The sequence below is a fragment of the Crocodylus siamensis genome, chromosome 6 (genome assembly GCF_052110815.1).
Source record: "Crocodylus siamensis isolate JL-2025a chromosome 6, ASM5211081v1, whole genome shotgun sequence".
NCBI lineage: Eukaryota > Metazoa > Chordata > Crocodylia > Crocodylidae > Crocodylus > Crocodylus siamensis.
Genome location: NC_143400.1, coordinates 22,251,879 through 22,268,051, shown reverse-complemented (window position 1 = coordinate 22,268,051; position 16,173 = coordinate 22,251,879). Strand labels below are relative to the sequence as shown.

Here is a 16,173-nt window from a genome sequence, read left to right as displayed (position 1 = left end):
GAGGGCCACTCGTATGATCAGGGGTCAGCAGGGCAGGCCTTATGAGGATAGGCTACGGGACCTGAACCTGTTTAGCCTCCACAAGAGAAGGCTAAGGGGGGACCTTGTGGCCTGCTACAAACTGGTCAGGGGGGATCAGCAGGTATTGGGGGAGTCCCTGTTCCCCCGTGCGCTGCCAGGAGTGACCAGGAATAACGGTCACAAACTGGCGGAGGGTAAGTTTAGATTAGATATTAGGAGGCGCTACTTCACAGTCAGGGTGGCTAGGGCCTGGAACCAGCTTCCAGGGGAAGTGGTGCAGGCTCCTAGCCTGGGGATTTTTAAAAGGAAGTTAGATGAGCACCTTGCCGGGGTCATCTGACCCCGGTGCTCTTTCCTGCTAAGGCAGGGGGTCGGACTAGATGATCTACCTAGGTCCCTTCCGACTCTAGCTACTATGAAACTATGAAACTATGAGGGAGGGCAGCAGGAAGGGGAGGGGGAGTTACCGGTGGCTGTGCCCCACTGCAGCTGCAACTGCCACCACCGCTGCGACCGTGGCACGGCGACCACTGCCACAGTCGCGTGGCCCGGCACTAGCCTGAAGCGGCAGAGAGAAGGGAGGAATGGCCCCAGCACTGGGGGGAGATGCGGGGTGGCCCCAGGGCCCCGGGGGGGCAGGATGGCTGCAGGCCTCTGTCCCCCCGTCCCAGTCATTTTTGATGGGCAATTTGCTAGTAGACATCGATGGATATACATGAAGCAGAACTCAGAGATGGGCCTGGCGAATCTTCCCGTCAGGGGACAGACAAGAGGTAACAATTTTCTCCATGTCACAGGCAAGTGATACAAGCATAGAAAAACTGCTGTAAGCTTATCCCTGCCTCTTCCAAGGTCAAAATTAGGGCAATTCATCTCCCTTGGACCACGCAAGGATCATGAAGAAGGTGCAGTTGCATTGCAGCACCTCACCCGGTGCATTTCAAGTGGGTAACAGCTACAACCATCTGTTCCCTGAAAAAAGAGGCTTCAGAAATCACAGATCATGAGGATTTTTAATGAATCTCTCACCTCAGGGTCCTCCTGAAGAAGAGCAAACATAGTCCCTGTATGCTAAAAGGGGGAGGGTAGGGGGTTAGGGAATCATCTGAGCAAATATGCACTCATTATCTTATCTCAACAGCACAGGAAGCTTTAGGGGACACTTGAAGGGGAGATTAATGAAAAGCATAAAGGTAAATGGGGAAAGGGATGAACTGCAACATGGGTTTGTCCAAGGTAGGACCTGGGGTATGGGCACAGTGAGTCATGGAGAAGGGATTGCTGTAGGGTGCGTTGAGATCTTTTCAAGGCTCCCATGAAATGCACACATAGAGTTAGCAAACATGATTTGCAAGATAAAACCAGGGCTTTCAAACAGGAATCCTTACTTTTAGAAAAAGTCTGAGTTGCTGGGGTCTTTCTGAGTGCTCTGCAACAGATGTCCTGTATTATTTCTCCGTAGTCAGAAAAGAGTGAAAAATTAAGACCTGGTATTTTCCATCAGTGCCTCAAGTGATAGAAACATAAAAAATGAGGGTTGGGAGGAACCCCAGGAGGCCACATCTAATCCAACCCCCTGCTCCAGGCAGGACCAGCCCCAACTAGATAATCCCAGCCAAGGCTTTGTCTACCTGAGCTTTCAAAACCTCCAAGGAAGGAGACTCCACCCCACCCCAGGTAACCGGTTCCAGTGTTTTACTCCCCTCCTCATGAGAAAGTTTTTCTTAATATCTAACCTAACCCTCCCTTGCTGCAGTTGGAGACCGTTGCTCCTTGTTCTGTCATCTGGCACCACCGAAAACAGTCCAGCTCCATCCTTTTTACAACCACCCTTCAGGGAGTTGATGGTTTCTATTCAATCCCCCCTCAGTCTTATCTTCTGCAGACTAAACGAGCCCAGTTCCCTCAGCCTGTCACGTCATGTGCCCCCAGCCCCTACCCATTTTTGTTGCCCTCCACTGGACTCTCTCCAATGTGTCCACATCCTTTCTGTAGTGGGGGGCCCAACATTGGACACAGGGCTCCAGGGCGCCAGTGCTGAACAGAGGGGAAGAATTACTGCCCTCAATCTGCTGTCAACGCTCCTACTAACGCAGCCCAGGATGCCCTTAGCCTTCCTGCCAACAAGGGCACCCTGTTGACTCCTATGCTTGTTGTCCGCTGTCACCCCAGGTCCTTTTCTGCAGAGCTGCTGCTTAGTCCAGTGAGAGTTACCTTGAGTCTAAGGAGGCTGAACATGTGGGGCTCGGAGCCCTTTCGGCTGTGAAGTTCTCATTGTTCTGGATGAGCAAGCTGAGAAGGATCCAGGCCCAGCAAATCCGCTCCAGCATCCATCCTGGACAAAGCAGTAGCAAATTGAGAGAGGTTTTGCTGCCTGTTTGAAACCTTTCGCCTTTGAAAGGGCTGTGATTGCCCCACACCCGCTTCTGCGGTCCCGCCGGACAGAGACTAGGAGGCAGCCGTATGGCCTGGGTTCAGCACCAAGAAGGACAGGATGAGAAGAAATATCCCAGGTCATCCATTCAGTCCCTTGTTGCCACTTTCAGCAGAATTCACCTTCACCATTGAATGGTGGACAGCAGCCACCAGTCAATCGAATTCACCATACGGCATAAAGTGGGTAAGATCACGAGTCGGGTGGAAGCAATTGACTTTAGGAAGGCTGACTTCAGTGGTGAACGATGAACTGCAGGATAGGAGTATTGGCAAGATGGGAGTCCAGGTGGTCATTCCTGAAGGAAGTGATCCTCCAGGCACAGAGGGAGACGATCCCAGTGCAAGGGAAAGTGGGGAAAAGGGCAAAATAATTTCCATGGCTAAACAGAGAAATCCAGGGCTGTCTAAGGGCAAAAAAGAGGCATATAGGTGGTGGAAGCAGGGAGAAGCTACCAAGGAGGTGTATACCTACTTGGCCCGCACTGGCAGGGAGGCAGTTAGAAAGGCCAAAGCAACTACGGAGTTACCCACTTGAAATTACGTGTCAACACGTAATAAAGACAACAACAAGTCTTTTTCTAGATGTGTAGGAGTAAAAGGAAGGTGCAGGGCAGCATAAGACCTCTCCTGAACAAGGAGGAGCAATTAGTGACACGGGGGACAAGGCTGAGCTCTTCAGTGAGTTTTTTGCCTCATTGTTCCTGAACAAGGGTCAAGATAAGGCTCCTCATGGGTTCTTAGATGGGCGTCAGAGGGACACCAGCCCACCGACTGTCGACGCTGACTTGGTGCAGAGTCACTTGGATGGACTGGATGTGTTCAAGTCAGCAGGCCCGGATGAGCTGCATCCAAGGGCACTGAAGGAACTGGCCGGTGTCATAGCAGGACCACTGGCAGGGCTGTTCAAGCACTCGTGGCGCTCAGGTCACGTCCTGGAGGACAGGAAAAGGGCCAATGAGGTCCCTATTTTCAAGAAGAGGAGGAAGGAGGATCCCAGTAATTACAGGCCAGTCAGTCTCACCTCCATCCTTGGAAAAGTCTTTGAAAAAATTATTAAAGATCATATTTCTGTGAGTTCAGTGGGAAAAATAATGCTGCAGGGAAACCAGCGTGGGTTCATAGCAGGCGGATTGTGCCTGGCTAATCTGGTTTCTTTGTATGACCAGGTCACAAAATGCTTAGATGCAGGAGTAGAGGTGGATGTCATTCTCTTGGATTTTACCAAGGCCTTCAATACGGTATCTCATCCCATTCTCATAATAAATTAAGAGGCTGCAACATAGACATGTACATGGTCCGGTGGGTGGCAAATTGGCTTGGGGGTCGCACCCAGAGAGTGGTAGCAGACAGGTCAGTGTTGACCTGGAAGGATGTGAGTAGTGGGGTCCTGCAGGGCTCGGTCCTTGGACCTCTACTCTTCAATATCTTCTTCAGTGACTTGGATGTGGGTGTGAATGGTACTCTGTCCAAGTTTGCAGGCAATACTAAACTGTGGGGGGGAAGTGCATACCCCAAAGCATAGGGAACAATCACAGGCAGACCTGGACAAGTTAGAAAAGCGGGCAGCACACAACAGGATGCAGTACAGCAAGGACAGGTGCAGAGTGCCGCATCTAGGGCACAAAAATATCCAGCACATCTACTGGCTGGGGAATCACCTTCTCCGCAGAAAGCAATCTCAGATGAACGTGAGTCATCAGTGTGATGAAAGCAGCAGCAAAGCTAACCGCACTATTGTGCATCAGCAGATGCATGACAAATAGATCCAAGGAGGTGACACTTCCCCTCTATGCAGCACTGGTCAGGCCGCAGCTGGAGCACTGTGTCCAGTTCTGGGTGCCGTACTTCAAGAAGGACGTGGACAACACGGAGAGGGTCCAGAGGAGGCCACTCGTATGGTCAGCGACTTTCAGGCCAACCCCTGTGAGGACAGACTAAGGGACTTGGACCTCTTCAGTCTCCGCAAGAGAAGGCTGAGACGTGATCTTGTGGCCACCTACAAATTCATTAGGGGGGGCGCAGCAAGGGATCGGAGATGCTTTGTTCACCAGGGCGCCTCTTGGGGTAACAAGGAGCAATGGTCATAAACTGACAGACAGCAGATTAGGCTGGATAGTAGGAAGAGCTTCTTCACAGTGAGAGTGACCAAAATCTGGACTGGGCTCCCAAGGGAGGTGATGCTTTCCCCTACCCTGGGGGTCTTGAAGAGAAGGCTGCATAGGCATCTGGCTGGTGTCATCTGACCCAGCGCTCTTTCCTGCCTAGACAGAGGGGTCGGACTCGATGATCTGTTGAGGTCCCTTACGACTCTAGCAGCTATGAATCTATGAAACTTCTTAATTCCCATATTAAAACCAGTTGCATTTTCAACAACAGAACAAGGAGCAATGGTCTCCAGTTGTAGCAAGGGAAGTTGAGCTTAGATATTAGGAAAACTTTCTCATGAGGAGAATAGTTAAGCACTGGAACAGGCTACCTGGAGAGGAGGTGGGATTGCCATCCTTGCAGGTTTTTTAGATGTGGCTAGACAAAGCCTTTGCAGGGATGATGTGGTTGGGGCTGGTCCTGCTTGGAGCAGGGGGTTGGACTAGATGTGACCTCCTGAGGTCCCTTCCCACCCTCGTTTTCTGATTCAATGAGTTCCCTGCCTTCACTGCTCCTATTGCAAGAGCTTTTACAGAACCTCCATGCGATGAGCTAGAAGCCACCATCTAATTGCCTGCGAGAGTATGGCAGCTTCCTCTGCTTTCTATGGGGACCCCAGTTTCCATGGATAAGACCTAAGCATTTGATAGACAAAATCCTGGTCGTCTCCCTCAAGTTTCATAGTTTCATAGTTTCTAGGGTCAGAAGGGACCTGAGTAGATCATCTAGTCCGACCCCCTGCCATGGCAGGAAAGAGTACTGGGGTCAAACGACCCCAGCAAGGTGTTCATCCAGCCTCCTCTTAAAGTCCCCCAGGGTAGGAGCCAGCACCACTTCTCTTGGAAGTTGGTTCCAGACCCTAGCCGCCCTGACCGTGAAGTCGCGCCTCCTGATATCTAGTCTGAATCTACCTCCGCCAGCTTGTGACCGTTATTCCTGGTCACTCCTGGCAGCGCTCGGGGGAACAGGGACTCCCCCAATGCCTGCTGATCCCCTTCTGACTAGTTTATAACAGGCCACTAGATCCCTCCACAGCCTTCTCTTGTGGAGGCTGAACAGGTTCAGGTCCCGTCGCCACTCTTCGTAGGGCCTGCCCTGCTGCCCCTGATCATGCAAGTGGCCTCCTCTGGAACCTCTCCATGTTGCCCACATCCCTCCTACAGTGCGGCGCCCAGAACTGGACGCAGTACTCCAGCTGTGGCCTGACCAGTGCCGCACAGAGGGGGAGGATCACCTCCTTGGACCTGCTCGAGATGCATCTGTGGATGCAGGACAAGGTGCGGTTGGCCTTCTTAACTGCACCTCCACATTGCCAGCCCATGTTCATCTTGGAGTCAATGATGACTCCAGGATCCTTTTCTGCCTCCGCACTGATGAGAAGGGAGTTCCCCAGCCTGTAGGTATGGTGCCGGTTGTTCCTCCCCAGGTGCATCACTTTGCACTTGTCGGTGTTGAATCCCATCCTATTCTCAGCTGCCCACCCCTGCAACCTGTCTAGGTCCAATTGTAGCCTATTCCTCCCTTCTAGCGTGCCCACATCCCTCCACATCTTAGTGCCATCAGCAACTGTGAGCAGGGTGCTTTTCACCCCCTCATCCAAGTCACTGATGAAGATGTTGAACAGTGCGGGCCCGAGGACCGAGCCCTGGGGGACCCCACTGCCCATGTCCCTCCAGGCTGAAAATGACCCGTCCACCACCGCTCTCTGGGTGCGGCCCTCCAGCCAGCTGGTGACCCATTTGACTGTGTGGGTGTCGACACCGCAGTCCCCCAGTTCTCCAATCCAGGACAGCTCTCTGGTGATCTTCTCCTATTTATAAGCAGTCCCTGGATAAGGTGGTTGAAGGCAGCTGTGGGGGTCCATGCACCATGTGTCCCGAGCAGTTCCACCCTGTCCTGGGCCCAGCTTGGTACTGGCACCTTCAGGGCTGGAGGTCCTCTGTGCGTATGTCCCGATAGCTCCTGGGACAAGAGCACAGGGTGCAAAACAGCAACCGGTTGGGGACGATCGAGGCTTCGTGATGCCTCTGTTCTGGACTTTGAAAGTTGCACCTCCCCACAATTTCTGCTCCATGTGTCAGGGGGTTTTAAGCCTCTCTTGGAGGCACTGGGTGCTGGCTGCAGCCCAGGCTGGGGATAGGGACTGTGCTGTGCCAATGCTCTGCTGGGACCCACCCTGCAGGGTCCTGGCTAGAGGGTCTTCCCCTCTGCTCAGGCTCAGACCGATGCCAGAGTTAGTCAGGAAGGGATTTTACCCCATGGTCAGACTGGTACGGACTCAGGGGTGCTGGGGGCTGCCTTCTGTAGCAGGGGGTCACAGCTTCTACCTGGGATCTCTTGAGCATATATTAACAATGTTTTATAGCAGCAGGACATTGGTGACTGTGGTCCTCCTGCTTTCCCTGGGGCAGGATTGGGTGCAATGTCTGATGTCATGCCAGGGTCAATGGGAGTTTTACAAAGAGTTTAGGTGCTGGATGTTTCTGGGGTGGTTTGGACAGGGCTGATCCTGCCTCAGGTAGGGTGTTGGACTAGATGTGACCTCTGCAGGTACCTTCTTCCCCACTTCTCATGGACTCTCTGCCCCTATGGCCGCTGGAGATCTCCATCCCAACATCTCTATGGCCCTATAATGATGACTCCATGACCTCTGGAGATCTCCTCCACCCCAACATCTCTATGACCCTGTAATGATGACTCTATGACCTCTAGCAGTCCCTTCCAGCCCCACTTCTCTACGATTTTATCATTCTACCTTCATGGTTTTCAGCCTAGGGTCCACAAACTATGTTTAAAGGGTCCACAAAAGATGACTATGATCAATGAAAAGTATGTGAATACCCACACTTGCCATGCAAAGGAGCCCACACCTCCATTTGAAAATCTGTAGGGGTCCACAAATGAGAAAAGGTTGAAAACCGCTGTTCTAAGGTGAATCAAACCAGGCAGGCCAATGCTTCAAAAAGATGCAAACAGCTTCACAGAGGCAGTGATGGGAAAGGAGCTTACACCCAGATAATCATTAGTCCTTTGGAGTGGTGGCTCTTCACAGGACACAGCTATGTCGTTATAATGCTACCAGCAGCTCCTCTCCAGCTGGCATTTGGTTTTGCAGCTCATCCCAGTTTCTCAACTCAGTGGCAGAAGGATTGGTGTCACAGCATGTGTGCCTCGGGCTTTCACTGGTGTAGAGATGTCACCATGATGGAAATCACCCCTATCACTGACACTAATGTACCAGCCACTGAACCCCAGGAGATGGATCGTGCTTCGTGACCTGATGTTCTCTACCTTGTTCAGCTGGCCCCCGGGGCCGAGAGCTGCAATGGAGGGTATGGAGGGAAGGCAGAAAACTCACCTACATCTTCCCAGCCGTATAACCATGACGGCCGTCCCGGTGGCGATGAGCAAAACAAGAATGCTGATTCCTACGGTCCATCCCACGTTGGAGTGACCGGTGTTTGCTGGGGAAAAAAAACACAGCAAGAGAGAGGGAGGAGGGAGCTCTCCATCTGTACTTGGCTGGCTTGCTCACTCCCTTGACTCTTGACTACTTATCCCTGTGTAACCTGTGTAATTAGCAGGGATCCCGGTTTGCTCTGATAAAAAAAAAAACCCAAAACCCAAATTTTCTGATTTAAAAAAGTATCCCAAAATCCACATTTTTTGGTGACTAAAATAAAAAACCTCATACACACACACACACACACACACACATATATGCATATATACGTATACACACACACGCACATATATGTAGAAAATCTGAAACACCACTATATATCTATATATCTATATATAAAATAAATAAAGAATGTATATATTTCATAGATTTCATAGACATCAGGGCTGGAAGGGACCTCGGGAGATCATCGAGTCCAGCCCCCTGCCCAAAGGGCAGGAAGTCAGCTTCTAATATTATATTCTAATATAATAAAGGGCTTAGTCTGTCTGTCTGTAATGCTTTTGGGCAACTGCCCATGCACTGCTGAGAGGCCCGGCGGCGACTGGCTGGGGGGCTCTGCCTCCTCAGGCAGGGAGGAAGGGGCCCGGCTGCTCCGCGGGCGGAGGGATCCACTACCGCAATTCTGCTTGTTCGGCAGTCCTGGTCATGTCTCTCTCCTATTGCACAGTCCTGCTGACTGTTTTAATTCAAGCTAAACCCTGAATTCGGTGGGTAGTTCTAATATTAACTCACGTGACCTATCAGAGGTGCTGTCAGGCACTCAAAGACTAGTTCCCTCAGCCTCTTCTCATAAGTCATGTCCTCCAGCCCCCTCACCCTTTTTGTTGCCCTCCAATGTGTCCACATCCTTTTTGTAGTGGGGGGGTGCAAAACTGGACACAGGACTCCAGATGTGGCCTCACCAGTGCTGAATAGAGGGGAAGAATCACTTCCCTTGATCTTCTGGCAACACTCCTACCAGTGCAGCCCAGGATGCCCTTAGCCTTCTGGGCAACAAAGGCACACTGCTGGCTCATATCCATCTTATTGTCCACTGTCATCCCCAGGTCCTTTTCTGCACAGTTGTTGCCCAGCCAGTCAGCCCCCAGCTTGCACCGGTGCATGGGACTGATTTGTCGTAATTACAGGACTTTGCACTTCTCTTTATTTTCTGTACCCTGTGTTGATTTTGTGGAAGTTTCTGTTACAGGGGTTCAACCTCTTCCAGGTTTTTAGGAGAAAAGAGGTGTTTGCTTGGCCCAAGTTAAAATCATTCTCACCACCATTTCATCAGGTTGCTCTTGTGCACTCATGCATTGACGTTGGGGCTTGAAATCAGGGCAGTGCACCTACCCCAGGGGATAATGAGGCCCCCGGCCTGCAGGCTGCTATGATCCACTTGGCAGGCATAGCGGTGCCCATCCTCCGGTGCCACGGCCAGGGCGCTGCGCAGCTGGTAGGTCAAGTCGGCATTGGGCAGGATCCCGGTGGAGCTCATTCGTGGGCCCGGTGCCACCTTCTCCCCATCACGCAACCAGGACACGTGGATTGGCTGGGGGTAGAACCCCGTGACCCAGCAAACCAGGTGCAGGGACGGTGTCAGGAGCCCCAGTGTCAGGGGAGGCTCCCGGGCAAACACCACGGCAACGGGGTGCTCTAAGAGGGGCAGAGAATGCATTTCAGTGTGTCCTTCGCTACCATGCACCACCTCAAAGGCAGCTGCAACTCTGTGTTGGGTAAGAGACCCCGTGTGGGGAAAGAGACCGCAAGGGAGAGGGACCACATTGCTCTGGCCTCACCTTGTCTCTCAAGAGCCTCCTTCCCGTACTGCAGGAAGCTGCCGAGATCATTGATGCACGTGGTATTAAGGAGGAAGTGCAGCAAGTCAATGGTGCCCTTGTCACGATTGAGGCTGTCCCGTACGTACCGCGTCAGCTCATCCTCCCGCCAAGCCACCCACTCCTGAGTGTCCCGGTCGAAGCTGACAAAGTCTTCGCCCTCCAGGGCAGCCGTGTAAAAGCCCCGCGAGGTGCCATTGGGGTGGAGCTCGCAGCCGATAGAGCCCTGGACCACAAAGGGGACTGGATGGGGGAGGGTTGGAGGGGATGGGCCCCGGGGGGAAGTGGGGGAGGGGAAGAGAGAACATTCCTGTAACATGAGCGGCTCCATGATACACAGTCTCCTCCCCTCCTTCCAACCCATCTGCCTCATACTCACAGGTCAAGTTCAGATGCTTGGCCCATTGCTTCACCTGACGAATGAAGTTATTCAGGTACATGTGGATCATCAGCTCCAGGTTCCTCCAGTGCTCTGGACTCAGGGCTCGCTGGGCCCAGGGCTGGCAGAAGCGGATGGGGCAGGTGCTGCAGCCCAGGGAGTTGGTCTCCATGTCCCCCAGCAGAGCCATACCCCAAGCATCCGCGGAGACGGTGTCGTGGAAGGTGGCAATCTGGAGCACTCGGAGGTTGTGGGACCCTGTGGTTAGAGGTGGGGAGGCTGCCGGGTTGGGGGGAAAGAAGGGGAGAGCTGAGTGATGGAGAGTCGGGGTGAAGGGTTTTCGGTGCAGTGTTACCAACCCAAGAGCTCGAGCCACTCATGGGCCTGTCTCTCTCCTACTTCATGGTCTTGTGTCTCTCCTAGTTCACAGCCCTGCAGGCCGTGTTTTGCTCTACATAAAACCTTTAACATAGGTGTTGTCATATTAACTCGGGTGCAAAAACGCCTACTAGCGAAGCGTCAGAGGCGCCGTCAAGAGGCTCAGAACGGCAAGATGCTGTTTGATGAATCTGAAGGAGAGAACTCACGACACGGGCTTTGGATTGTTTTGGCTATTTTTTGACTAGTTTGTCAGTTCTCTTCAGCAAAACCCATTTTTTAAACTAGTTTTACCTAGTTTGCTAGTTTTTGCTTAAAAAAACCCCTTTCCTTTGACTATTTTTGCCTAGTTTCTTAGTTTTCTTCAAAGAACCTTTGTTTTGACTATTTTTTTGCCCAGTTTGTTAATTTTTGTTTTTAATTTTTTTTTTTACTATTTTGCCTGGTTTGTTAGTTTTCTTTTTTTAAAAAACCCTTTGTTTTGACTATTTTTTCCTAGTTTGTTAATTTTCTTTTAAAAAATCTTTGTTTGCACAATTTTGCCTACTTCATTAGTTTTCTTAATAAAACTTTTTAAAACTATTTTCCCTAGTTTGTTAGTTTTCTTCAAAAAACCTCTTTGTCTTGACCATTTTTTGCCTACTTTGATAGGCTGCTTTTTTTAAAAAACCCTGTTTTTACTGTTTTCCCCTAGGTTGTTAGATTTCTTTAAAAAAAAAAAACCCTTTAGCATTCATCTAGCAAACGTGCACATTACCATAGTTATGTTCATTTTTGCTTTGATCAGACATGGATTGTACCGTGCGAGCCCCCCCCAGCATATTAGTAACACACCTAATATCAGCTGAAGCAGAAAAAAATGTGTGTTGTGGAACCACCCAATTACCTGCTGGGTGGTTGCAGAGAGGATGGTGCTAAACTGTTCACATTGGTGGGAGATGACAGAACAAGGAGCAATGGGCTCGAGGTGCAGCAAGGGAAGTTGAGGTTGAAAGTTAGGAAAAAACTTTTTCACTATGGGGGTAGTAAAGCACTGGAACAGGCTACCGAGAGAGGAGGTGGGAGCTCCATCCTCGCAGGTTTTTTAGACCCGGCTAGACAAAGCCTTGGCTGGGATGATGTAGTTGGGGCTGGTCCTGCTTTGAGCAGGGGATTGGATGAGATGTGACCTCCTGAGGTCCCTTCCAACCTGAATTTTCTGTGGTTCTACAGATAACAGCCCCTAGTGTCCTCATGAGGGGAACAAGAAGAGCTGGGGGATGGGGAGCCCCCAGGAAGGGAGGGAAACGTGGAGAAAGCTGAATAAGTCTTGTTCTCATCAGTTCCCCGCAGGCTTCAAGGCTTCATTGCCCAGTTTGACAGGAGGGTAAAGCTACCCTTGCATCTCAGACTGCCCAGAACAAAGGACACTGGCACAGCTTGGTGCTACCCTGTGCTGGCTCTGGAGGCTGTACCCCCTCCCCGCCCACAAGAGGCTGGGGGTCCCCGCTTACCAGCCAGTGCCCCCAGCACCCATGCCAGGACTACGAGAGGAGGCAGCATGCACCCAGGAGGTAGGTGTGCGGATCTGTAAGGCCAGTAATGGGAGCTCTTCTGTGCCATCATTCACTCCTGGACATGTAAAACTTCTCCTTCTCCTTCTCCTTGGAGCGTCTTCCTGCAGGTACTAACAGAGACCAGCCAGTCATGTCAAGAGCACTGGGGGAGAGGGGGAGGGAAGTCACAGCCCCTTCTCAGTGCTGTTCCCACATTAAGGCTTCGGGCTCAGAGTTAGTGCAGGTGGCAGCTGTGTGAGGAAATGCTGGGGGTGGTGGGGAGGGGAGAGAAAACACTCATCTTGCACTTACTGGTGCATGGGAAGTGGGCCAGAAACCCCCCAGCCTTGCTGTCACGCTGGCTTTCTCTCCTGCCTCCCTAGGACCAGACGGGGCCCTGGGGCTGGAGCAGAAGATAGTTTGCCACTGGTAGCAGGAACCTAACACTGGCACTGGCATCAGGCCCCAGGCAGCTTTGCTCAGCGCTGCAGCTCTCAGGGCTGGGCTGGCTGGTATAGGAGCTCTGGTTAAGAAGACACTTCTCTGACGCTTCCTCTGGCTGAGGAAAGGTGTTTGTATCCAAAAGCTTGCAGAGAAGAATTTTTCCAACTATTTCAGTTGGTCTAACAAAAGATATCAGATTGACCCAAAGAACCTTGTCTGCCTGGTTAAGAAGAGAAATGAAAAACAAAAATGGAAAGGACCTTGATGGACCTTTATGAAACCATAGGGCCTTCATGGAGGACTTCCCAGCATTTGGACATAGTCAGTGAGGGCACTGACTTACTTCAATCCTGTGCCCAGCTCTGGTCCCTGCACCTCCAAGAGCACACAGAAGAGCTAAAGAAGGTCCAGAGAAAGGCAGCAAGGATGATGAGGGCGATGAACGGGCTTCCCAAGCAGGCCAGGCCTGGTCTGGTTGGAAAAGAGATGCTTGAGGGGGGCCAGAGAAGGGTTTCCAAAATATCAAAAGGTGAAGAGAAAGTCACCAGGGATTTTTCATTATTTATTATTATTTATTTATTATCTCCCCATACAAGAACAAGGGGTCATGGCATGAGACTAGGAGGCTGTCAGTTGATAAAGAGCACCAGGCAGGTCTTTTTTACCCAGTGCGAAAGGAAAAGCTGAGACTCGTGGCCACCAGATGTGGTGCAAGCTGAGAGTGTTACCAGATCCACCAGACACGTTCTTGGAGGAAAGGGGCATCGCTTGCTATTGAGCATCGGGGTGAGGGGCCCGGCCTCTGAATCAGACCTTCCTGGACCTTCAGTGCTGGAGGCTGCAAGGGAGAGAGGAACGGGAGGTCGCTTGTGACACGGGAGACTGGGCAAGATGGATCTAAGGTCTGATCCAGCAAATGGCCATTCTTAGTGGTTTTGCTATGTGCCGATACAGTGCTGGCAAGCAGCAGGGGAGAAAGAGGCCTCAAGATGGCTGGATGACCCAAAAAGAGAGAAAAAATTAAATAAAGACACACTCACAAGCCAAAAAGACCCTGAAGGGTATATGGAAACAGCAGCTGAAACACTCAAAAAGGAAGGTAACATGCAAGACTTGACGACTGAGCCAGAGATCACAAGAACCAAAGTGCAGGTGCGTGCACTTGGCAGATAACACAGGCTGAGATAAACATCTGGACACAGAGAGAGACAAGCACTGGCACGGGGGGGGTCACGCCAGTATAAATACAGACCTGTCTGTGGTGGATCTAGAATTTTGAGAGCGGGGTGCTGATGGTGTAGTGCGTCCTCACGTATAGCACAGCACACATTTTTTTCCAGATAAAAATGAGAAGTATTCCAAATACACTAGCAGCCTAAGGATGGATGATCCTGTTTTAAGAGGGATGCAAAAAACAAGTGTAACTATTGGAATGAGTGAAAAAAACAGCCTGGGAAACAGGAGCCACAATATAGAAAGTGGTGAAATAAATGGCTGGCTTACAGCGAAGAAAGGCTTACCTTGATTAGTAGAAGATCAAGGGCGTTAAAAAAAAGGAGAGAGGGGCATTCACACCCCTGGAGCGAAGAGTTTAGGAGGAGGCATTGTTGTTTATATTGTAATAAACAGTGATGTTGCATACACAACGTGCATCTAAACAAGGGGAGATGTTGTTCCTGTCGGACCCCAGTCGGACCGGTTTTCCCAGGTTTCTGCTTGGAGGTTAGACCCAGTCCCCTTTCTCAAAGTGGAACATAGCCCTTGCACTGCCATTGGGACCCGGGGAAGCATTACGTGGCGCTTCCTGTCTAGTCATTACCAGAGCTCGGGGAACTCATTGGCAGCTGGCCAGGCTGCGGCCTGGGACCCCAGGCTTCAGGATAGACAAGAGGGACTGGAGGGTTTTGCTCTTGGAAATGCTTCCCCTTCTGTTTCAGCAGCAGAGAACAAGTGATAGGGGTGCAAGACTCCATCTCTGTCTATCGTATCCCTTCTCACACGTCATCGTTGCCCTCATTGGGTGTCACTGATGCAGTGTCAGGGTTGAAGCCTCTTGGACCAGCAAAGAGTCTCTTGGATGCCAGCAAAGAGACGCAGCCAGGAGAGCCCAATACCAACCTCATCTTAAAGGACCTCTGCAGGCTTGGTTCGGTGGCAAAGGTTGGGTCACGTTTATTGTTTACATACGTGTGTTCTCACAGGTGAGGTGTTCACGCGTGTTTGCCTGTGACTGGGTGTAGGCATACCACCATGTAGCCTCAACTCGGCCAATATAAAGGTCTCATAATTGCTAATGCCCCTTTCAGCGCCAGATCCAAACAAACCATCACGTTGCAACAGGATCTTGACCGTCTTGACACCGTCCTGTGGGAACGTCCACTATCCTGTGGCCATGTCCACATCCTGTGGGCATTTCCAACATCCTATGGGCATGTCCACTGTCTTGTGGGGACGTTCACATCCTATGGGCACGTCTGCATTCAGTGGACACTTTCAAGTCGTGTGGACACGCCCATGTCCTGTGGCATGTCATGTGAGCATGTCCATGTCCTGATCTGGGGGGTCCTGTTTCAGATTTATCATCCTGGCACTGAACCATCCTGTACCTTGTACGGACGTCTCCCCCTCCCATCTCCTGACACTGGGGAGTCCTGGACACCCCCTGCCCCTTCCTGCTGCGCTGGTGCATCCTTACGTTCCTCCTGTGATCCCAGAAGCGGTTGCAGAAGCAGTTGAGGCCAATTCCCAACAATTAGCAAGTGAGAGAAGGTGGATGACAAGGGACATGGTCATGGGGGTTGATATGCACAGCGCAGGCATCACACTTCATGCTAATGAGGTGGCCCGTGTCTCTTGATATTCCACTAATCAAGCTATCCTTAGCTCTGCCACACTGCCACCCATTGGCTGCTCCTGGTCACAAAGCTCCCCAGTCCTCATTTCAATGCTGCTCCATTTGCTTTTGCTTCAGTCCAAAACCAAATAACGCAGATCCAGGCCCCGGGTGTATTAGTATAGCTTCTAGTTTCTTTTTAATGGGGAAAGAATACCTGATGCTTGATATCTCAGGATGCACCTCACCACTGTGATGGATCAGTCCCCTGCACCGGTGCAGGCTGGGGGGACTGGCTAGGCAGCAGCTCTGCAGAGAAGGACGTGGGGTGACCGGGACAAGAAGTGGAATAGGAGCCGGCAGCGTGCCGGGGTTGCCGGGCTCCCCGCGTCCGGCGCTGCACCAGCGGGGCCGGCAGATCAAGGGACGCGATTCTTCCCCCTACTCAGCACCGGGGAGGCCGTGTCCAGCGGTGAGCCCGCAGGGCAGGGCGGAGGGGACACGCTGGAGGGAGCCGGGGGGAGGGGGTAACAATGGCTTGGGCGGCGGGAGCCGGGTCCGTTCAGGCTGCGGAAAAGGGACGGGAGAGCGGCGGGGCGGGACGCCGGAGCGAGCTCGTTCCCGGGCGCGGCGGCATGCCTGGCCCGCAGGCCGTGAAGCCCGGCGAGGGGGCGGGGCGGGGCGGGGCGAGGCCGGCGGGAGGAAGGGGCGGGGCGAGG

The 16,173-nt window shown here is 51.9% G+C and overlaps 1 protein-coding gene across 5 annotated transcripts; it reads right to left on the bottom strand.

Annotated features, from left to right (window-relative positions):
* Window positions 1–1,515: 1,515 nt before the first annotated feature.
* LOC149861616 (antigen-presenting glycoprotein CD1d-like) lies at window positions 1,516–16,143 on the bottom strand. Of its 5 annotated transcripts, none has more exons than XM_090052527.1 (9): window positions 14,142–16,143; window positions 13,874–14,012; window positions 13,287–13,459; window positions 12,136–12,308; window positions 10,265–10,543; window positions 9,847–10,128; window positions 9,401–9,703; window positions 7,961–8,066; window positions 1,516–3,389 (listed from the first exon to the last, which is right to left on the bottom strand). In XM_090052527.1, the coding sequence occupies exons 4-9, from the start codon at window positions 12,245–12,247 to the stop codon at window positions 3,383–3,385; spliced, it is 1,089 nt and encodes a 362-aa protein (XP_089908653.1). In that variant the 5' UTR covers window positions 12,248–12,308; window positions 13,287–13,459; window positions 13,874–14,012; window positions 14,142–16,143; the 3' UTR covers window positions 1,516–3,382. The 5 variants fall into 5 exon arrangements, with proteins under 5 accessions (XP_089908653.1, XP_089908651.1, XP_089908652.1 ...); XM_090052525.1 differs by having other exon boundaries at window positions 1,516–2,356; XM_090052526.1 differs by lacking the exon at window positions 13,287–13,459 and having other exon boundaries at window positions 1,516–2,356.
* Between the last annotated feature and the right edge of the window lie 30 nt (window positions 16,144–16,173).

Coding starts and splice junctions, on each gene's coding strand:
- LOC149861616 (XM_090052525.1), bottom strand. CDS start 12,247: ATGATGGCACAGAAGAGCTCCCATTACTGGCCTTACAGATCCGCACAC. Junction 10,129..10,264: donor CAAGCATCTGAACTTGACCT/GTGAGTATGAGG, acceptor TCCCCCATCCAG/TCCCCTTTGTGGTCCAGGGC. Junction 9,704..9,846: donor GGAGGCTCTTGAGAGACAAG/GTGAGGCCAGAG, acceptor TGCCCCTCTTAG/AGCACCCCGTTGCCGTGGTG.